General features: G+C 39.2%; 1 protein-coding gene across 1 annotated transcript; it reads right to left on the minus strand.

Moving 5' to 3' along the window:
* Nucleotides 1–8,627: 8,627 nt before the first annotated feature.
* LOC110711180 (clathrin interactor EPSIN 2-like) lies at nt 8,628–18,052 on the minus strand. The gene is made up of 15 exons (XM_021889559.1): nt 17,961–18,052; nt 17,811–17,847; nt 17,147–17,215; nt 16,825–16,876; nt 16,520–16,599; nt 16,249–16,327; nt 14,089–14,172; nt 13,825–13,970; nt 12,235–12,576; nt 12,115–12,153; nt 11,840–11,935; nt 11,520–11,740; nt 10,859–11,043; nt 9,642–10,410; nt 8,628–9,545 (listed from the first exon to the last, which is right to left on the minus strand). The coding sequence occupies exons 3-15, from the start codon at nt 17,185–17,187 to the stop codon at nt 9,085–9,087; spliced, it is 2,595 nt and encodes an 864-aa protein (XP_021745251.1). The 5' UTR covers nt 17,188–17,215; nt 17,811–17,847; nt 17,961–18,052; the 3' UTR covers nt 8,628–9,084.
* Between the last annotated feature and the right edge of the window lie 350 nt (nt 18,053–18,402).

Raw genomic sequence — 18,402 nt, forward strand, 5'->3', positions numbered from 1 at the left:
TGGAAGAGTGCCAAGCAGAGCACAACTTCAGACTCTACAACTGAAGCCGAATACTTAGCTGCTTCAGAAGCTGCTGAGGAGGCTGTTTGGATTCGGAAGTTCGTCAGTGAACTTGGTGTTGTACCCTCCATCAAGGGTCCGATAGATCTCTACTGTGACAACAATGGAGATATCGCTCAGGCTAGAGAACCAAGAGAGCACCAGAAGGTCAAACATGTCCAAAGGCGATTTCACATGATAAGGGAATAGAAATCCGAGGGTGAAATCAGAATTTGCAAGATCGGCACGGATGATAATGTAGCCGATCCTTTGACTAAACCTTTGCCTCAAGTGAAACACAACAAGTACGTTGAGGCAATGGGAATCAAGCACGTTGGAGATTGGATTTGAAATTCCCTGTACATGTGTTTTAATTAAACTAGTTGATTTAATGTAAGACACTGTATTGAAACCATTCATTAATGGAGTAATTAATTTTGAGCAAAATTATCATTCACTCCATTGCTATTTAATTGTGGTTTAGAATTAAATAATGAGTCCATTCAATTTATGGAAATATTCAAAACAGGGTATCAAGACCATATTTTGGATAAAGAAACACCTATTAAGTGAACATTGAATATTTAAATCGAAAATTATCCCTAATCAAGGTCATCTAACTGATGGACGATTGATGACTACTAGAGATTAGTGTGTAATATGATTTACAACACCGTTTCTTGTGCTGCAAGGACATGATGGTCATGAATCATTTGCACAGGTGTCAGTTTGGAACTGCACTAGATCGACCTATGAGAGTACTTTAAGAGATTCAAAATTTTCATAAGTACATTTCTCATTATAGCTATCGGAACTCGTTTCCTCGACCGTGAGTATTGTGAAGTTTTCTTGTTTGAGAACTAGTCTCTTTGATGTTGTCTAACGTCTGCCGTAACTGGGGATCATAATGGGAACACTCGGGAGATTAGGTCCTCTTAGTAAGAGAAACTTACAATGCGAGACTGGGAATGTCCCCCTATTAACAATAGGGAATGTGTCTTTGTTGTTTACAAGGCCGCTCGATGAGCGAGACTGTGAAAATGCATGGCCGTGCTCAGATGGATTATAGAAATCATCTGTTTATTGACAGTCGAACTCGGAGATCGAGAAACACTTCTAAACGTAATAAGGATGACGATGAATCTTAACTTATAGTTCACGAAGAGACATTAAGTGACATAGGAAATGGGCTATACACTATATGCACACTTGTCCGGAAGGACAAGTGGGAGATTGAAAGGAATGGTGTCCTTCCAACAAGTGTATTATTCTGATAGAGGGTTCAAAATTATTACAGAGCTAATTCTTAAGTAAGGTCAAGTGATCGGAATGCCTAGGTGGAGGCCGCTTTCGATCAGTAATATTAAGGTATAACGAATATTACAGCTTAATCTCAACTGAACCCTTCGGGTCGAACCCAATCGAACAACCGATCCGAGACAATGAATTAATCCGAAGGATTTAATGAGTCGACAGAGTTTTACGAATACAGACGTCAAATATCTAGCCTAGGGCGTCGAGACCGAGCGTCGCAAAATCACAAGCGACAAGTACGAGCTTAGCCGTAGATAGGCTAGGCTAGCTCATCGCAGCCCTAGCATGGTGCCTAGGCGCCATCGCAGCCCTAGCATGATGCCTAGGCGCGCATGGCAGGCCACACGCACCAAGCACAATCATCGCAGTGTTGGGCACTGGCGCATGTGCGTGTGCGTGCATGCCTAGCACCATCGCAGGACATGGCATGCCTCGCACCATCGCCCAACACGCATGCTCTTGCGTGCTTAGGCACTCTGGCTGGGCTAGCAATGTGTGTGGTGCGTATGCGTGTTGGTGCGCATGCATGTGGTGTGTGTGCGTGTGGGCGAGGAGTATGCTGGGTGTGCGCTGCTAGCAAGTGCGTGGCCTTGGCTGGCATGGCTGTGCGTAGCAGCGTGTGTGTGCGAGGGATTGCGTGGGAGTGCTGGGCCAGTGCCAGCATGCTAGCACAGCACAGCACTAGCACCCAACACCAGCGCCAAGCATCACCCAGCACCAGCACGCACTGGCTGGCTGGGATGCGAGGCTGCTGGCTGGTGCTAGCTGGCAGCCAGCACAACCCTCCTTGAGGCGGTTTGTGTGTGGGTGTGGGGACCAAACAAAGCCTTGGGGAGCAAGGCTATGGTCCCCCCCACCTAACCTTGGGCATCACTCATAAGCATATAATTATGCCACTTGTCGCGTTGTGATTGATCTTAATTATTTATTTAATTTGGAATTAAATAAATTATTGATTTTACCAACTCTCCCACATTGGTAGAACATTGGAAATCATGTAGGGTTTCGTAGTGACCTGACACTATGCGGAAGGAAACCCACCAAGACCCGCCTCTTAATTAAAGCAATTAACAAGCATAATAAACTTAATCAAACAAGATTAAGAACAAGAATTATACCTTGACCCGACCCGAGCGTCCTAAGTCTTGAAGGTTAGTCAAGACCCGGACAAAATAACTATGAGTTTTATGAATCAAAGGTTTACTCTTTCTTAGAGTTGCCTTTTTAATTCCACTCAAGGTTGTTCATTTCCCAATACCCAAGCTTGGTATTTATAGGGAAATGATCCCTTGATTTCCAATCTCCCATCAATGTGGGAGAGTTGGTAAAATGATAATTATTTAATTCCAAAATTAAATGATTAATCAATTTAATCACAAACCGACACATGGCACAATAATAGAGAAAGCCAAGTGAGGACCAAGGCTTGGGGGGACCATTGCCTTGATCCCCAAGGCCATAATTTGGTCCCCACACTCAATGCCAAAAACCGAGTCAAGGATGGCTAGCTAGCTACCAACTAGCGTGCCAGCTAGGGCTGCCAGTTAGCATCCCCTTGCTGCCCAGCACCCAGCCAGCCAGCCAGTGCATGCTGCTGCTGGGCTGTGCTGGTGCTACGTGCTGGCGCTGGTGCGTGCCAGTGCCATGCGCTGGTGCGTGCTGGCGCTGGTGCTATGCCTCGCATCTCTCGCAGCATCTCCCTCGCACAATCGCTAGCATGGCCAGCATGCGTGCTGCTAGCGAGCCACGCATGCTGGCCTCTTGCTTCGCCAGCCAGACGCATGAGTCTCGCACACCATGCGCGCCACGCATCCAGCCCCTCTCGCACGCAATGCCTAGCATGCGTACTGCTAGCAAGCCACGCATGCTTGGCTTGGTGCTGCTAGCTTGCTAGCTCTCCCTCGCATAGCCATGCACTATGCATGCACATGCCTCGGCCAAGCACCACGCACCACGCATGCGCCAGTGCCTAGCACTAGTTGTGCTTGGTGCGTGTGGTCCTACCATGCGCCCAGCATTGTGCTAGGGTCGCGACGACACCAGGCCATCCTAAGGCACGCATGGTGCGCCTAGTGATGCTGCCTGGGCTGCGATGGTGCCCAGCCATCCTAGGACACGCATGGTGTGCCTAGTGATGCTCATTGGCTTGCGATGGTGTGCTATGGTGCGCATAGCACTTGCGATGGGCTGCCTAGCACACCTAGTACGCTTGGGCTTGTGCCTAGCCATGCTAGGTGCATGCTAGCCTGAACTAGCCTAGCATCCACATGGCTAGGCCAGTGTGGTGCTAGGGCTATGTTCATACTTGTCGCTTTGTGATTTTGCGACGCTCGGTCTCGACGCCCTAGGATCGATTTCCGACGTCTGTATTCGTAAAACTCTGTCGACTCATTAAATCCTTTCGGATTAATTCGTCGTCTCGGATCGGTGATTCGATTGGGTTCGACCCGAAGGGTTCAGTTAAGATTAAGCTGTAATATCAATTGTACCTCGATATTACTGATCGGAAGCGGCCTCCACCTAGGCATTCCGATCACTTGACCTTACTGAAGAATTAGCTCCGTAATAATTCTGAACCCTCTATCGGAAGAATACACTTGATGGAAGGACACCATTCCTTTCAAATCAAGGGTGCATTTCCCTATAAATACCAAATGCACGGGTATTGGGAAAGATACAACCTTGAGTGGAATTAAAAGGCAACTCTTGATTTGAGTAAACCTTGATTCGTAAAACTCATAGTTTTATTTGTCCAGGTCTCGACTAACCTTCGAGAATTAGGACGCTCGGATCGGGTTTAAGGGTACGATCCCGTCGAAGGCCTCGTGTTTTCGAGGTTCAAGTAAGAGCTCATAGTTGAGCGAAGCACGCGTCAAAGGTATAATCTTTTATCCTTAATTATGTTTTGCTTGTTAATTGCATTTATTATGGGGGCGGGTCTTGGCGGGTTTCTTTCCGCGTAGTGAGGGTCACTACGAAACCCAACATTTTTAAAGCGCTACATAGGAATATAATAATAAATAAAAATTTATCAGAGCGCCACATAGAAAAATTTTATGTTTTAGCCAATGAAAAAAAAAATTGCAATTTATTTAGATCTAAAATTTTATATTTATTATAAAATTAAAGTCAGCGCGTTTTCTGTGTGGTTGGTCATATCGTGTGGCTGGCTGAGACACACCAAAACATTGACCGAGTAACCCTGACCATCCGAGTAACCCCTGATCGATTAAGTAACCCTTAACCAACCGAGTAATCCCTGATCAAGTAATCATGGTCACACGGTGTGACCAATCACATATTAAACTTTGTGAAATAAAATATTATCTTTTTATATTAGGAATTTTCATCTAAATATGAAAAACAAAATTAATAATTCATTTTGTAATAAAAAATTCAGGTAGTAAACAAGCGAATATCACAAACTTTATCAGATAAATATATATTTAGTAAAAAAATTTGTTTGAAAAAATACAAATAAACCGTGCATTGCACGAGCTTCATCTAGTTTCATTATATAATAATACTCCGTAACAGACTTAGAAGATATATACTACCTCCGTTACATTTTTTGTGCAACTTTTGGGTATTATTTGTGAGAGATAAAAAATTCCAAAGTTGCACATAATATGTAATACAGGTAGTATTAAATTTATAATTTATTTTGTATCTATGATCGATATCTTGGAAGTTTTTTCTTTTTAAAGTCTAAAATAAATATTTTATCCATCTAAATCTATCCAACTTTTTTATCCTACAAAATCTATCCAACTTTTTATATCCTACAAAAAATATCTTTTTTTTTTATTTTCTACGAAAAATACATTCAAACAAATCATACGTGGCATACCAATATTTAATTGTTGCATACGTGGCGTAACACTTGGCGAAAAGTTAAAACGTCAAGTGTCGCTGTCTCGTGGCCTTGTTAAAAGTTTAACTTTATATATTAGTTACTAGTACGTGCCCCGAGCGTTGTCCCGAATACCCATTTTAGAGAGAGTGTACTTATTTGTGGGCATGTTTTGTATTATTATTATAATTATAATAATAACAATAATAATATTTATTATTAGTAGTATTTATATTTATTAAAATGTTAGATAAAAAAAACTAATGATACATGGTCATATTTATAATTATAATAATTACATGGTTATTCGTGTAGGAGTAAAATTATATTGTTAATTGGATATTCATATAATTATAATATGTGGTGTGTTGTTATAAGTAAATTTCTACTGTCAATAAAAGATAAATTTTTTTCAAAGAATTATAAAGTATTTTATGTATACTTTTTTATCCTAAACAAATTTATCCAATCTAATCTAATCATAATAATATCTATTTGTCACCTAAGTGACTCGACACTTGGCAAAAAACTGGAATGTCAAGTGTCGTTGTCTCGTGGCTGGCTGCGAGACCGGCTTTATTTATTATACTCCCTCCGTTAAATATTATCTGCAACAAAATGGGAGTTTGCGAAAACCAATGCAAAAGTTAAGGGGCAAAGATTAGATAAAGTTAAGTAACTTGTGGCATGAAATTAAGGTGGAGAGAGAATGTAATTAAGTGGCAAAGACTAGCTATCACCGCCTTCACCAACACCACCACCGCCTTCAACAACACCACTACCAACCCCACGAAACCACCACCACTACCAACCCCACGAAACCACTACCACCACCAGCCCTAACCATCTCCAACCCAGACCACCGCACCACCAAGACCTACCTCCAAACCTGACCACCCCACCACCCAAACCCACCTCTAACCCAGACCACCCCACCACACCACCCAGACCCACCTCCAACCCTGACCACCCCACCACACCACCCAGACCCACCTCCAACCCATACCACCCCACCACCCAAACCCACCTTTAACCCAGACCACCCCACCACACCACCCAGACCCACCTCTAACCCTGACCACCCCACCACACCACCCAGACCCACCTCCAACCCAGACCACCCCACCACCCAAACCCACCTTTAACCCAGACCACCCCACCACACCACCCAGACCCACCTCCAACCCAGACCACCCCACCACCCAAACCCACCTCTAACCCAGACCACCGCACCACCTAGACCCACCTCTAACCCAGACCACCGCACCACCCAAACTCACCTCCAACCCAGACCATTGCACCACCCAGACCCACCTCCAACCCAGACCACCCCACCACCCCAACCCACCTCTAACCCAGACCACCATACCACCCAGACCCACCACCAACCCAGACCACTGCACCACCCAGACCCACCTCCAACCCAAACCACTGCACCACCCAAACCCACCTCTAACCCATACCACCCCACCACCTAGACTCACCTCTAACCCAGACTACCTCACCACCCACGCCACCAAGACCCACCTCTAACCTAAACCACCCCACCACCCACGCCACCAAGACCATCATCATCACCTTCAATCGAAATCGAAATCCATAACACAAAAACTCTAAAAATCGAAATCAAAACCCAAAAATCGAAATCAAAACCCAGAAAGTTGAAATCAAAGTCCAGAAAATCAAAGCTCATAAAGTCCAGGAGAGATGAAGAGGATCGTTCGTGGAGGTGGGAGCTAAGGGTCATGGTCATAGGGAGGAGAAAGATGGTGGTGGGATGGAAGGTGGTCGTGAAGGAGGAGAGAGAATGGTGAAAGAGATGAAGAGGGTGAAGGTGAAAGAGATGAAGAGGGTGAAGGTGAAGGTGAAGATGATGGAGAGAGGTTAAAGAAAAAGATGAATGGGTGGTGGGTAGACTAGGAGATGAGTAAATGGGGTGGGTAGAATTAGGTTAATGATTTTAGATTAGATTAAAAAGGTTATTGTGATTAAACTAAGATAATGGTAAAATTAAGAAAATCGGAATTTTTAAGTAAGGGTATATATGTAATTTCCAGGGTTTTTGTTTACTAAAAATAGAAAGAAAACAGGTAGTTGCACATAACCCTGATCATCCCGAAATGGTAAAAGTTGCAGATAATATTTAACGGAGGGAGTATATAATATGATATGAAATGATATGATATGACTAATAAATAAAGTCGTATCTTGCAGCCAAGCTACGAGATACCGACATTTGGCATTCCAATTTTTCACCAAATGTCACGCCATGTAGGCGACAAATAGGTTTTATTGTGACACTTTTGATGTTAAATAAGCGAATTTTAGATAGAATTTTTAAGATAAAAATGTTATATAGAGTTTTATCGATATAATTGATCTCATATATAACAAATTAATTATATTCTTTAATAAATATCATATAATTTGGTTCTATTTGCATCCTAAAATTCTTTTTTAAAAGCTCTTTAAAATAATATCCATTTATAATATGTTTGATTTGTCTAAAAGAATAATAGAGAATTAGTAAAAATAATTTTAATCGGTAAAAATAATTTTATGTCAATGATAACGTAAATATCTATTGAAAAAAATAAAAAAAATTAAAAAAAAAACTACAAAATATAACTATTATAAAATTAAGTGATATAATATAAATATCCTACATTATCAAAAGGGATTATACGACCGTATTTAACATTCAAGCCAAAAAATTATCTTAAAATTATATCAACAATCTGGGCATCACTTGAACACAAAACTAGTATATAAATAAAGGAGGAATTTTTCGAGAGTATTCGGCGTGCCACATAAACAAGAGACTTATTTCAATCCACGATAAAAGAGATTTGTATTTTATTTTAGAATAAAAAAATTCATTCGTCAGCTAAGCAAAATTAATGAATGAGATTTAAGATTTTAAATTCAATTACTACCACGTAATTTAAAAACGACAAATAGTGAATATTGAGGATTTAAATAATTAAAAAAAAAATTGATACAAGAGATTTTATCTAAATATCCGATAAATATAATGTAAAAGGATTTTTAAAATTTATTTTACTTTAAATAAATCAAGTGTCATCAATGAATGAAATCACATTTTTAATTATATTAAAATTTAAAAATCCTAAATTCTAATAAAAATAATATTATAGAAATTTATATATCAGTAACGATGAAATAATATTATCAATACTAATAATTTAATAATTAAAATATCTTAGAATTTAAGTAAAAAAAATATCTTTATTTACTCAACTTATGTAAAAGAAATTAGAATAGAAAAATAAATATTATAGAGATCAACAGATTAAAATGAATATGAAAAAAATCTAGTCACTAATAAATAAAGCCTAATCCCGCGGTTAGGCCACAAGACGACGACACTTGGTATCCCAAGTTTTCACCAAGTGTTGTGTGCCACGTAAGAGAAAAATTAGTATTATTATGACGGACAAACCCGATTCAGGCAAAATCCTGATTCAAGCAGAGTGCAATGAAATAACTCTCTTCATTAATACTTTTATTGTCTGACGGACAAACCACATCTCAGTTCTATGTGATCCAAGAATATAACAAATATTGTGAAGCCTGAGGTAGGCTAACTCTCATCATACAAAAAAATAATAATAACAAAACTCAATCAAACAGAATTTCACTTCCCTCTGTATTCGAATCGTGTATAACAAGGGGAATCTCCTTGATAACATCACTGGGAACTGGGTACAGTCGTTGCCAGCGTCGAATGAGATCATCTGTGGAGATAGGAATAAAGAATTCTCATGTCTATATATTCTTGCTCACCACCTATTGTTACAGGTACTACATGTATCACCAGAATACTCAAATGCAGATATACATAGGGAAGACCACAATCATCGATATGCACCACCATATGGTTGCTGTGGGTAACCACCTCTTCCCATCATGGGATTATAATTGTTCATGTTTGATCCAGGGGCTAAACCATTGGGTTGTTGCATTCCTTGCCCCATACCCATGTTCATTCCCGCTCCCATACCCATGCCACCCATGCCCATGCCCATGCCCATTGGTTGTTGATTCATTGACACGAAACTTCCCATACCCATGCCAACACCAGGTCCACCACCCATACCAGCACCAGGTCCACCACCCATGCCAGGACCCATCATTGGGTTTGGAGAAGGCCTCAACCCACCCCCACCAGCACGACCCATTCCAGAACCAGATCCCATGGCCTTGCCCATAGTGACATTGGAAGTTGTTGGAGTTGCACTAGGTTTTTCCATCCTCTTTTCCTTGCGGTTAAGGGATTCAAAATCAATACCTATGTCTGACAATGGATTGATACTTGCTGCAAGAGCAGGCAAATATTGTTCAGTACTTGGAAAAAATACATATAGATGAAATAATAAACATAAAAACTAAAGTGCATGAACAATATACTTACGTCCAGAAATGTTCAGGTTAACTAAACCTTTGCTCAACGTATCGGCCCATACAGCTGACTTAGGCTCAAACTTTTTAGCAGGTTGTTGGGGAATAAGAGCCAAAGCATTTGCAGAACTTGAGGGAGCTGACTGTGAAGATGAGGGAATATTTGCACCAGATTGTGGAAGAAAATCACTCATGTAATTATTGTTATGATGACTTAATGCTCCAGCTGGTGTCTGAGGTGCCAAATTTGAACTCATAGCAGTGGAAGGAGCAGAATAGGGATGTGAGTAATGATGGCTGGGTGGCACACCCGAGTTCTGAGCAGGGACTTGGGAAAATGGTCCAGCTTGGGTCATGAAACCAGTTCCGGCTGAATTGTGAGAAGTTGGAGGAAAAGCTGCTTGTGAAGCAGTTGCAGGATGCATACCTGATGAAGTGGGATAAGATCCAACAGAAGCCGATGGGGGAAGAGGTCCAGAAGGAGGTAAAATGCCAGCAAGTATATCATTATCGTGCATGGATTGTGGTTCTTGAGGCAAACATTGTTGATTTGGTGGAGTTTGTACATTGGTAACAGTAAGCGGATCAAAAGTTAAGCCTGAGAAAGTGTCTGCAAACTCCTGATTAGGACTCTCCACCTTCTGAGCTGCAGGATGTGAATGCTTTGAAGGGTTCACAGCAGGCTGAAACGGTGACGGGGATGCAAAATTCTGGAATTGAGTTGGTGCCTCATCTGACGGGATGGCCTTGAAAGGTGAATCGCCAAATGGATCTTCAAAAGACTGTCATCATAATAGTAATGTTAAATTTTGATACAATCAATTGACTAAAATGTGATGATCATTATATAGTTGTAATATGTAGTATGAATTTGAAGTGTATTGAAAAAGAAAAACATAGAGAAATTAACCAAAGAGATAATATAGATTGATGGGACGGAGAAAAATGATAAAAGTGAAGCAAAAAGTTCTTTTTGGGACAACCCAAAACAGAAAGCTTGAAGTTGAGTAGGTAATAAAAAAGATAAATTTTACAAGAACCATTTCTCAGAATGAAAAAGTTTCTGATATATATAAGCTATACTGTGGAAGTGATATTCAATCACACTCATCACCGACTAAAAGGTGTGCATATATCAAATTTCACTTGAAAACAATACTGCTTAGCTTCCTTACTATAAAGATAGATGTGTAGGTCCTGTAGGATATTAATCTCTAGTTAATTCTCTACCTGGTTAGGAACATTAGTCCCTGAAGGTGCAATAAACGAGGGGTTAGAAGCAGTGTTCCCAGAATCAGATTGAAAGTCTGAAACATCTGACGGAGCTGGCATGATAGCTAATGGACTTGGTGCAAATGCATCTGAAAGAGACCCAAACAAGTCCATTTCAACAGTGTTCGATGTAGTTGGTGCAGCTGTTAGCAAAAATAGAAAAGAATATATCAAACTCTGCATAATAATTATTCTTAGATCAATCAAAAACAATGATTGTGGATATGAGTGGACTTTGGCTGATGTAAAATGGGAATTTTGCGAGCACGAGAACTCCATATAGCAATTTCTACAAGCAGGACATTCGACACATACAGCAGAGCTAATTATGCTTCTTTTATCAAAAACTGCTATATAAACTTTAAAGATAGGGTAAATTGCTGCATTATATTCCATTAAATTATGGCATTTACTGTTCACATGCATTTTGTTTATGCACCAGTGATATTTAGCCATTTTCTGGGGTCGCTAAAAATTGTAAAATCTAACATCACTGAGGGAAAAGGGGAATGCATTGTTATAAGGGCAATGCCGTTAGCACTAATAGAAAGATCGGAATATAACAGCAAGGTATCGACAAGGCATCAACCACATTGCAGTTGTTAACTTTGTTACGCACCTGAAACAGAACCACGAGGGTCAAATTCATCAAAAGTATCAGCTTCCATATTATGATGAGATTGAACACCATTCTCGGGATTTACTTGACTTGGATTAACACTATTAGCAGGAGATGATGATTGAGGGGCAGCATTAGCAACTGGGGATGATGACTGAGGAGCAGCATTTACGGTGGGAGGAGATGATTGATGGGTTGATGCAGCCGGTGCTTCTCCATCCCTACAAGAAGTAAAGTAAAAGAATAAAAAAATGAAATTGGCAACTACAAAATGATTATGTACATGTTGCACCAAAACCAAAAGTTGTGGCCGACAATACCTGTCACTGTAAGTAGGACTTCTAGTAACACCCACAGCTTCTTCATAGCTAGGAGGAGCACCAATATTTTGTTCAGAAAACTTGCGCTCAATTGGCCTGCAGAACAAACCAACGCAAGTAATACAAATTAGGGAGGGTGAAAAGGCACCAAAAGGATCAAATTAGGGAAAAATTATAATAATGATTTCATAGGATAAGGAGTTTAAGAAAAAGAGTCAATACAAAGTATGAAAGTAATACAGATTCACAATAGAACTGTAAAGGCAACTATATACCTTCCATCGTTATGATCTTCTGCTTTGCCAGTACTTCCTCTGCAGCAGGGCAAGAATTTACTTAACAATTTCAACAGGATGCTTCATATTGATATTGTATAACTATACATATAAACATACCGAGCTGAATGACGATCCTCATCATCGTAAGCACGGTCTCCATCTCTGTCAGAACTCCTACCCCTTGAGCCATACTGGTAGTCATCATCACTTCGAGCTCTTCCTCTGGAGTCGTCATCCCCATACCTATCTCTCCCATAATTTTCTTCGGAGTCTCTCCCATAACGATCTCCCTCTCTACCATAGGAATCCCCATACCGCCCATACCTTTCATCATCTCTAGAGCCCCATTCTCTCTCCCTTCCATAACCATTGCGTTGATCCTGGCCTTCATACCGATCATCGCCGTATCCACCTGAACCAGGTCGATACATTCCACCCACAGCAGATGTGCTACGAAACCTGTTGAACAAGTCAATTTAGCTTTACACAAACATACTGAATTGCCCAAAAACAGCTAAGCAACAAATTCACCACACGTTTTAGAGCAAACAAATTTTCCACCAAATTGTGGGCGAGATCATACACATGCACAAGAACTTAATTGTACAAATCTATGCATGTCATTTTAACCACAAGAACTTGATTTTCCACCTGGATCTACTGATATGGGAAAGAGAGTGTATAATATACTGAATATCTATTATTCATTAACCAATCCATATCTCAGTATATGGAATTTCACAGTGAACAATTTACATTCACCAAATACAAAAAGGCAGCCTAGTAAATAAAACATAGAAATATTAATTGGATGTGGATGAGGAGAGCAGTTAAGGTGAGAGTGGTGGGTACTTCAGATATGTACAGTTTTAAGTGCCTGGCAACAATTTCCATCGAAACAAATCCAAGCCTCCAAGGGAGTCGAAACAATACAAGAATCTGAAGAATGCAGGGGAGGTGGAGGGGGAGGATTTCACACAAACATCATGAGACAGCATGAGAACACAATAAAGCCCCGACACTATTGACCTGTAGTAAAATAATCTCAACAACTAAATCTGATAAAATTTAGTATAAGGTTTCTCATTTATCCACAAAAAAGCTACCTTATGAAATATCTTTTAAAAAAACACCATATATAATTTTTGTTCTCAACCTAAATCAATAACTACCAGCCTCACATTAAGGAATTTGAGACTTATTTCACATGTCTGTATTAGGTGCTTACTCCTTAAGAAAAACTAGCAAAGAAAACTTGGAAGCCACAAGAACATGTCTTCCAAGTAAAATTTAACTTAGAGATTGTTCCACATTCAGATACCACTTAATTTAGTTAACGTTTGGCATAGAAGCATCAACTGTACACTTAGGTAAAATATACAGCAGAACAAAATTTCTCAATATTTTCTACAGCATGATTCCAACATCGCGTGTTTGATCATTGCAAGATTTTGAAAGACTACAATTTCAAACCTCTAAAAATTATGCTAAATAGAGCAAAATTTCATTTGCCAAAAAAAAAAAAAAAAAAAACATTCAAGGGGTAGCACAAAGCAGCAAGAATATCAAGCATCAAAGGCCATATGATATATGAAATTTACGAAAGAAGTATTAGGAGCAGACTCAGCAGAGTAGACCATGAAGCTACATCCACAAGTAGAAATTGCTACATGGCAACATTGGATGACAATTGAAAATATAACTCACTTATCCCTATTAGAAGCAGCCTTTTGCCGAACTTCTATTATCCTTTCTTTGTCATTTACTAATTGCACGAGGCTCTGAGATTTCCTTCGCACATTGTTTCCTTGATCCCTCCCACTGGAGTCAATATATTGAAAGTCGGACAATGTCTACAGATAAATGGTTTAGAGAATCACACACAAGTGAAGAGGGGCCCTCTAGTAGTAATAACAATGGAACGATAAAAAAATGGATATAAAAAGTAAGACTTGAAGATTGAATGTTTACTGATATTTGGTAAGCATGTTCTCTTATTTCATCTATAACACGCTCAGACCCATGTGCCACCAAGTACTCCAAAACTGTCAAAGCCTGAAAGCATCAATGCCATACATATCAACAAAACTTAGATCAAGCAACAATAGAAAGATTAGAATTGTCTTTAATCTTACATAGTCATCATTTTAATCTTCAGCAAGAACCAGTACCAGCAGCAATACTAATAAATTGAATAGGACAATCAAACCCCTGTTCATAAAGAAAGAAACTGGCATACTTAGCCATTGCACTCTCATCTCCATTACCCACTTTCCCTTGTACAATACAATAAGCTATTTTAATGAACTGAAATACAAAGACAACTCCCATTCCCACCCCCACCCCATCCCCCTGCCTCTGTGCTAAGACTTTAAGTTTATAAAGGTCACACCCATTGTTTCAAATCCCTCGATTTCAACCCTTACATGTCATCCTCTTCTCTTTAAATGAGGTAATCCAAACTCTGGTAACAAACTACAAACAATAATAGTTGCAGAGAAGGTGAGTCATAACTCAAAATGCTAACTTCAAGTACCCAATTGCCTAAACAATCAACAGTAACACACAGTCCAATACTCCCTCCAATTTTTTTATCTACACTACTTGATTTTCACACTTGCCAATGTACAATTTGAATGATTAATACATAGAGTTTCAATTATCTATAAGTAAAGTTATAAGTGTATTTTTGTTATATACATTGAGAAGAATCTAAAAAGATCCCACAAGCCTATGTTTTTTCTTGCATATAAATCACCAAAGATTGTTCTAACTATCGAGGGATCAAGCTTATGAGCCACACTATGAAGTTGTGGGAAAGAGTGATTGATCATAGGTTGAGGGCATGCACAAGCATTTTAGATAACCAATTTGGTTTTATGCCTTGGAGAACTATGGAAGCAATCCATTTGATAAGACAAATGATGGAGTTTTATCGGGTAAAGAACAAAGATCTTCATATGGTCTTTATTGATTTGGAGAAGACATATAACAAGGTGATAAGAGATACTTTGGTGGGCAATGTTGAAGAAAGGTATCCTACGAAGGTACGTGGACTTGGTTAAGGGTATGTATCGGGATGTGTCAACAAATATGAGGATATGTGGAGGGTTGACAAAAGATTTCCCTATTACAATTGGATTGCATCAATGGTCTACATTAAACATTTTTCTTTTTGCAACGGTTCTAGATGAAGTAACTAGACCAATTCAAAATGATGTTTCATGGTGTATGTTGTTTGCGGATGATATCGTTTTGGTGGATGAAACTAAAGATGGGGTTATTGCCAAGTTGGAGCAATGGAGGCAAGGTTGGAATCTAGAGAGTTTTAAGCTAAGTCGAAGTAGGACTGAATATTTGGTATGTCGCTTTGGTACTCAGAGGGGGACAAGTGATGAAGTGGTGAGTTTGGATGGAAAGAAATTGACCACAAGTGAATGTTTCAAGTATTTTAGATCGATCATCTAGAAAAATGGTGACATTGATCAAGACGGGCCCACGGGATTAAGTCGGGGTGGCTTAAATGGAGAGCGGCCACGGTAGTGTTATGTGATTGAAGCATTCCCATATAGTTGAAGGGAAAATTCAGAATGTTGGGCTTCGAAGAAGGAGCACATTAAAAAGATGTTGGTTACAGAAATGCCCATGTAAGGTGGATGTGCGATAACACTCTAAGAGATAGAATAAAAAAATGAGGTTATTCGCAAGAAAGTAGGTGTGGTAGGCATTGCAGACAAACTAAGGGAAAATCGTCCGCGTTGGTTTGGGCATGTAAGACGGAAACTCGAGGGTGCACCGGTTCGAAGAGTGGGGCCATGGAGGGGTTAAACGAAGGAGAGGGGGACTGAAAATGACTTGATTAGAAGGAGTTAGGAAGGATATGAAGTATATGGATTTGCATGAGAATGAACCATTGGATCGTAAGGGATGGAGGAGGAAGATTTTTGTGGATGACTACACAGAATAATCAAATTTGGTTCATGTAGCCGATCCCACTTATGGGATTAAGGCTTTGATCGATTGATTGATAAATCACCAAAGATGGTCCAAGTGCAAAAAGTAAAAAGTGTAATAACTAAAAACAATAGGGAAGTACATATTAAGAAAGTTTGTATTGTTAAATTCCCACACCTTATAAACATGCCGCCAGTTCTTGCCAGTATCATTCAACCTCCTCCATAATACTGCCATGATCATTTGGTATTCTTGACTGCATAAGTGTGAAAAATTGAACCAAATTAACATTTTTCAAACTAAGACATTGAAATAGAAAATAGAGGGATTTCTTGTAGCCAGTGCAATGTCTGCATGAAGTGACCCATGAGGACCCCAGGGCTCATTGCTAGTGACTTACTAGTGACAATAAAAGCATTTTTCAAAATTGGCAGTCAATGTGACTTACTAATTTCTTGTAGCCAGTGCAATGTCTGCAAGAAGTGACCCATGAGGACCCCAGGGCTCATTGCTAGTAGCATCAAGAACCTGTAGAAGTTATAAACCCATCCACATATTATCAAAGTTAAATATATGTACAAAAACTTCCAGAGAACCAAAGACCCGAATTAGCAACACCAGTATCTGTTAGAAATCCACAGAAATGGAAAGGACTGAGATTTTGCAAGCAAGATGAAGCATACTGCACAACTGTATGACATTGATTACCATGTATTAGTGATAAAATCTCAATCAAAATCCAAGAGGGTTTACCTTCTGCTCTATTGAAGGAACTTTAAGAACTTTCTTGTTGACCTCCCTTTTTCTGCCAAGGCAAATAAAAGTATCTGATTACTTAGCATGTCCAACATGATATTTATGATAATAATTAAATATATCAGCATATTCCCCAAATGTTGGCATGAAGAACATAGCAAAGACTCAAAAACAATGATCGAAACACCAACTAGCAATTGGTAATGCACACTTTTAGGATGTCTGGTCAGTAATTTCTCTTCAAGGAGCATAAAAAAAAAAAAAAAAAAAAAAAAATAAAAAAAAAAAGGCAAGGTAACTAGGTTTCGAAACAACTTACAAGTCTCGAATGGTTTGGCCAAATGCCTTCTTCATCGACATCCTCCAACTCTCTCCCCTTCAACAGGCACTGCACGACAATACAGTTTGATCAAAAACTGATCACGCAACATATAAATGCAGTTCATCAGATTGCCATTTCAAAGCAATGATTCGGTACAAGACAAACCGTTAAAATTAATACCCCAAACTAAAACAGCACAACTCTTCAGGTCTTTGTAAAATAGAATTGGATAACTATCATTCAGGACATAACCTCAACTAAACCATGTTGTATTCCCTTTGTAACTCGAAACGTTTTTCGAACATCATAAACATTGCCTAGAGACATAAACTCCTATAAGCTAAGCGAACAGGCCCGTCCCTGAGCCAGGGCATCTAATCTCATAGTTCAATCCTAACATTAAAGGCTTTTGCAATACATCAGCAATCAAATTTGATTCAATTATCTCGAAATTTTACATAATTTTAGGGATATGTGATTCAATTATCAAATTTCTAGCAACATAATCGAATCTTTCATAATCTTAGTATTTAGAACCAATCAATAATTGAGATTATCGAACCATAAACTAATTGCACTGACAATTGAATCAAATTAGATGAAAGATAAACCCTAGATTGAGAAATTGAAATGATGATTACAAAAAGAAACAACAACTTACCTCAAAAGCTGCTTCAATGTTTGGTCAGATCTGAATGCTGAAGGTAGGAGAGAGAAAAAGGGGTTGAAAGAGTAATTGAATTGAATGTTGTAAAATTAAAATCAAAATTAAAAAAAAAAAAATTAGTTAAGAAGAAGAAAGAAACTCTGCCTTTTTCTTCTAAACGAGTTGAGTTGGGGATGAGAGAGAAAATGGACAGAGGAAGACAGCGCACCTTCAACGCACAATTTTTGGGAATTCATTCTTTCGGCTAACTTTTTATAAGGAGTAGCTCATCTTAATTGTTAGTTTTTAAAACTTTGGTTAAAAGTAATGTTGTAATGTTGTAAATTATTGGTTGGTACTCGGTAGGCTCAGGTGTAACGTTTGCATAGCAAAAAATGACACGCTTCTATAATAACTGGTCGTCCTCTCGCGGCGATGCGCTTGATAGTTCATCGTTTTTTTTGTTTGACCACTCTTAATGGTGAGCAAAAAAAAATGTCCACCCATTTTCTCTCTCAACAAATCTGTTTTGTCTATGGGCAAATTTTTTTCACAATTTCTCTCCTAATGGTGAGCAAAAAAAAATGCTTGCCCACTACTCTCTCTC

This window comes from Chenopodium quinoa, unplaced genomic scaffold (genome assembly GCF_001683475.1).
Source record: "Chenopodium quinoa cultivar QQ74 unplaced genomic scaffold, ASM168347v1, whole genome shotgun sequence".
Taxonomy (NCBI): Eukaryota; Viridiplantae; Streptophyta; class Magnoliopsida; order Caryophyllales; family Amaranthaceae; genus Chenopodium; species Chenopodium quinoa.

What these genes read in the sequence shown, in the direction of transcription:
- LOC110711180 (XM_021889559.1), bottom strand. Translation starts at nt 17,187, where the DNA reads ATGTCGATGAAGAAGGCATTTGGCCAAACCATTCGAGACTT. An exon ending in AACATGCTTACCAAATATCA is followed by an intron (nt 13,971 to 14,088) that starts GTAAACATTCAA and finishes ATTTATCTGTAG; the next exon opens with ACATTGTCCGACTTTCAATA. An exon ending in CCCTCGTGGTTCTGTTTCAG is followed by an intron (nt 11,044 to 11,519) that starts GTGCGTAACAAA and finishes TTTTGCTAACAG; the next exon opens with CTGCACCAACTACATCGAAC.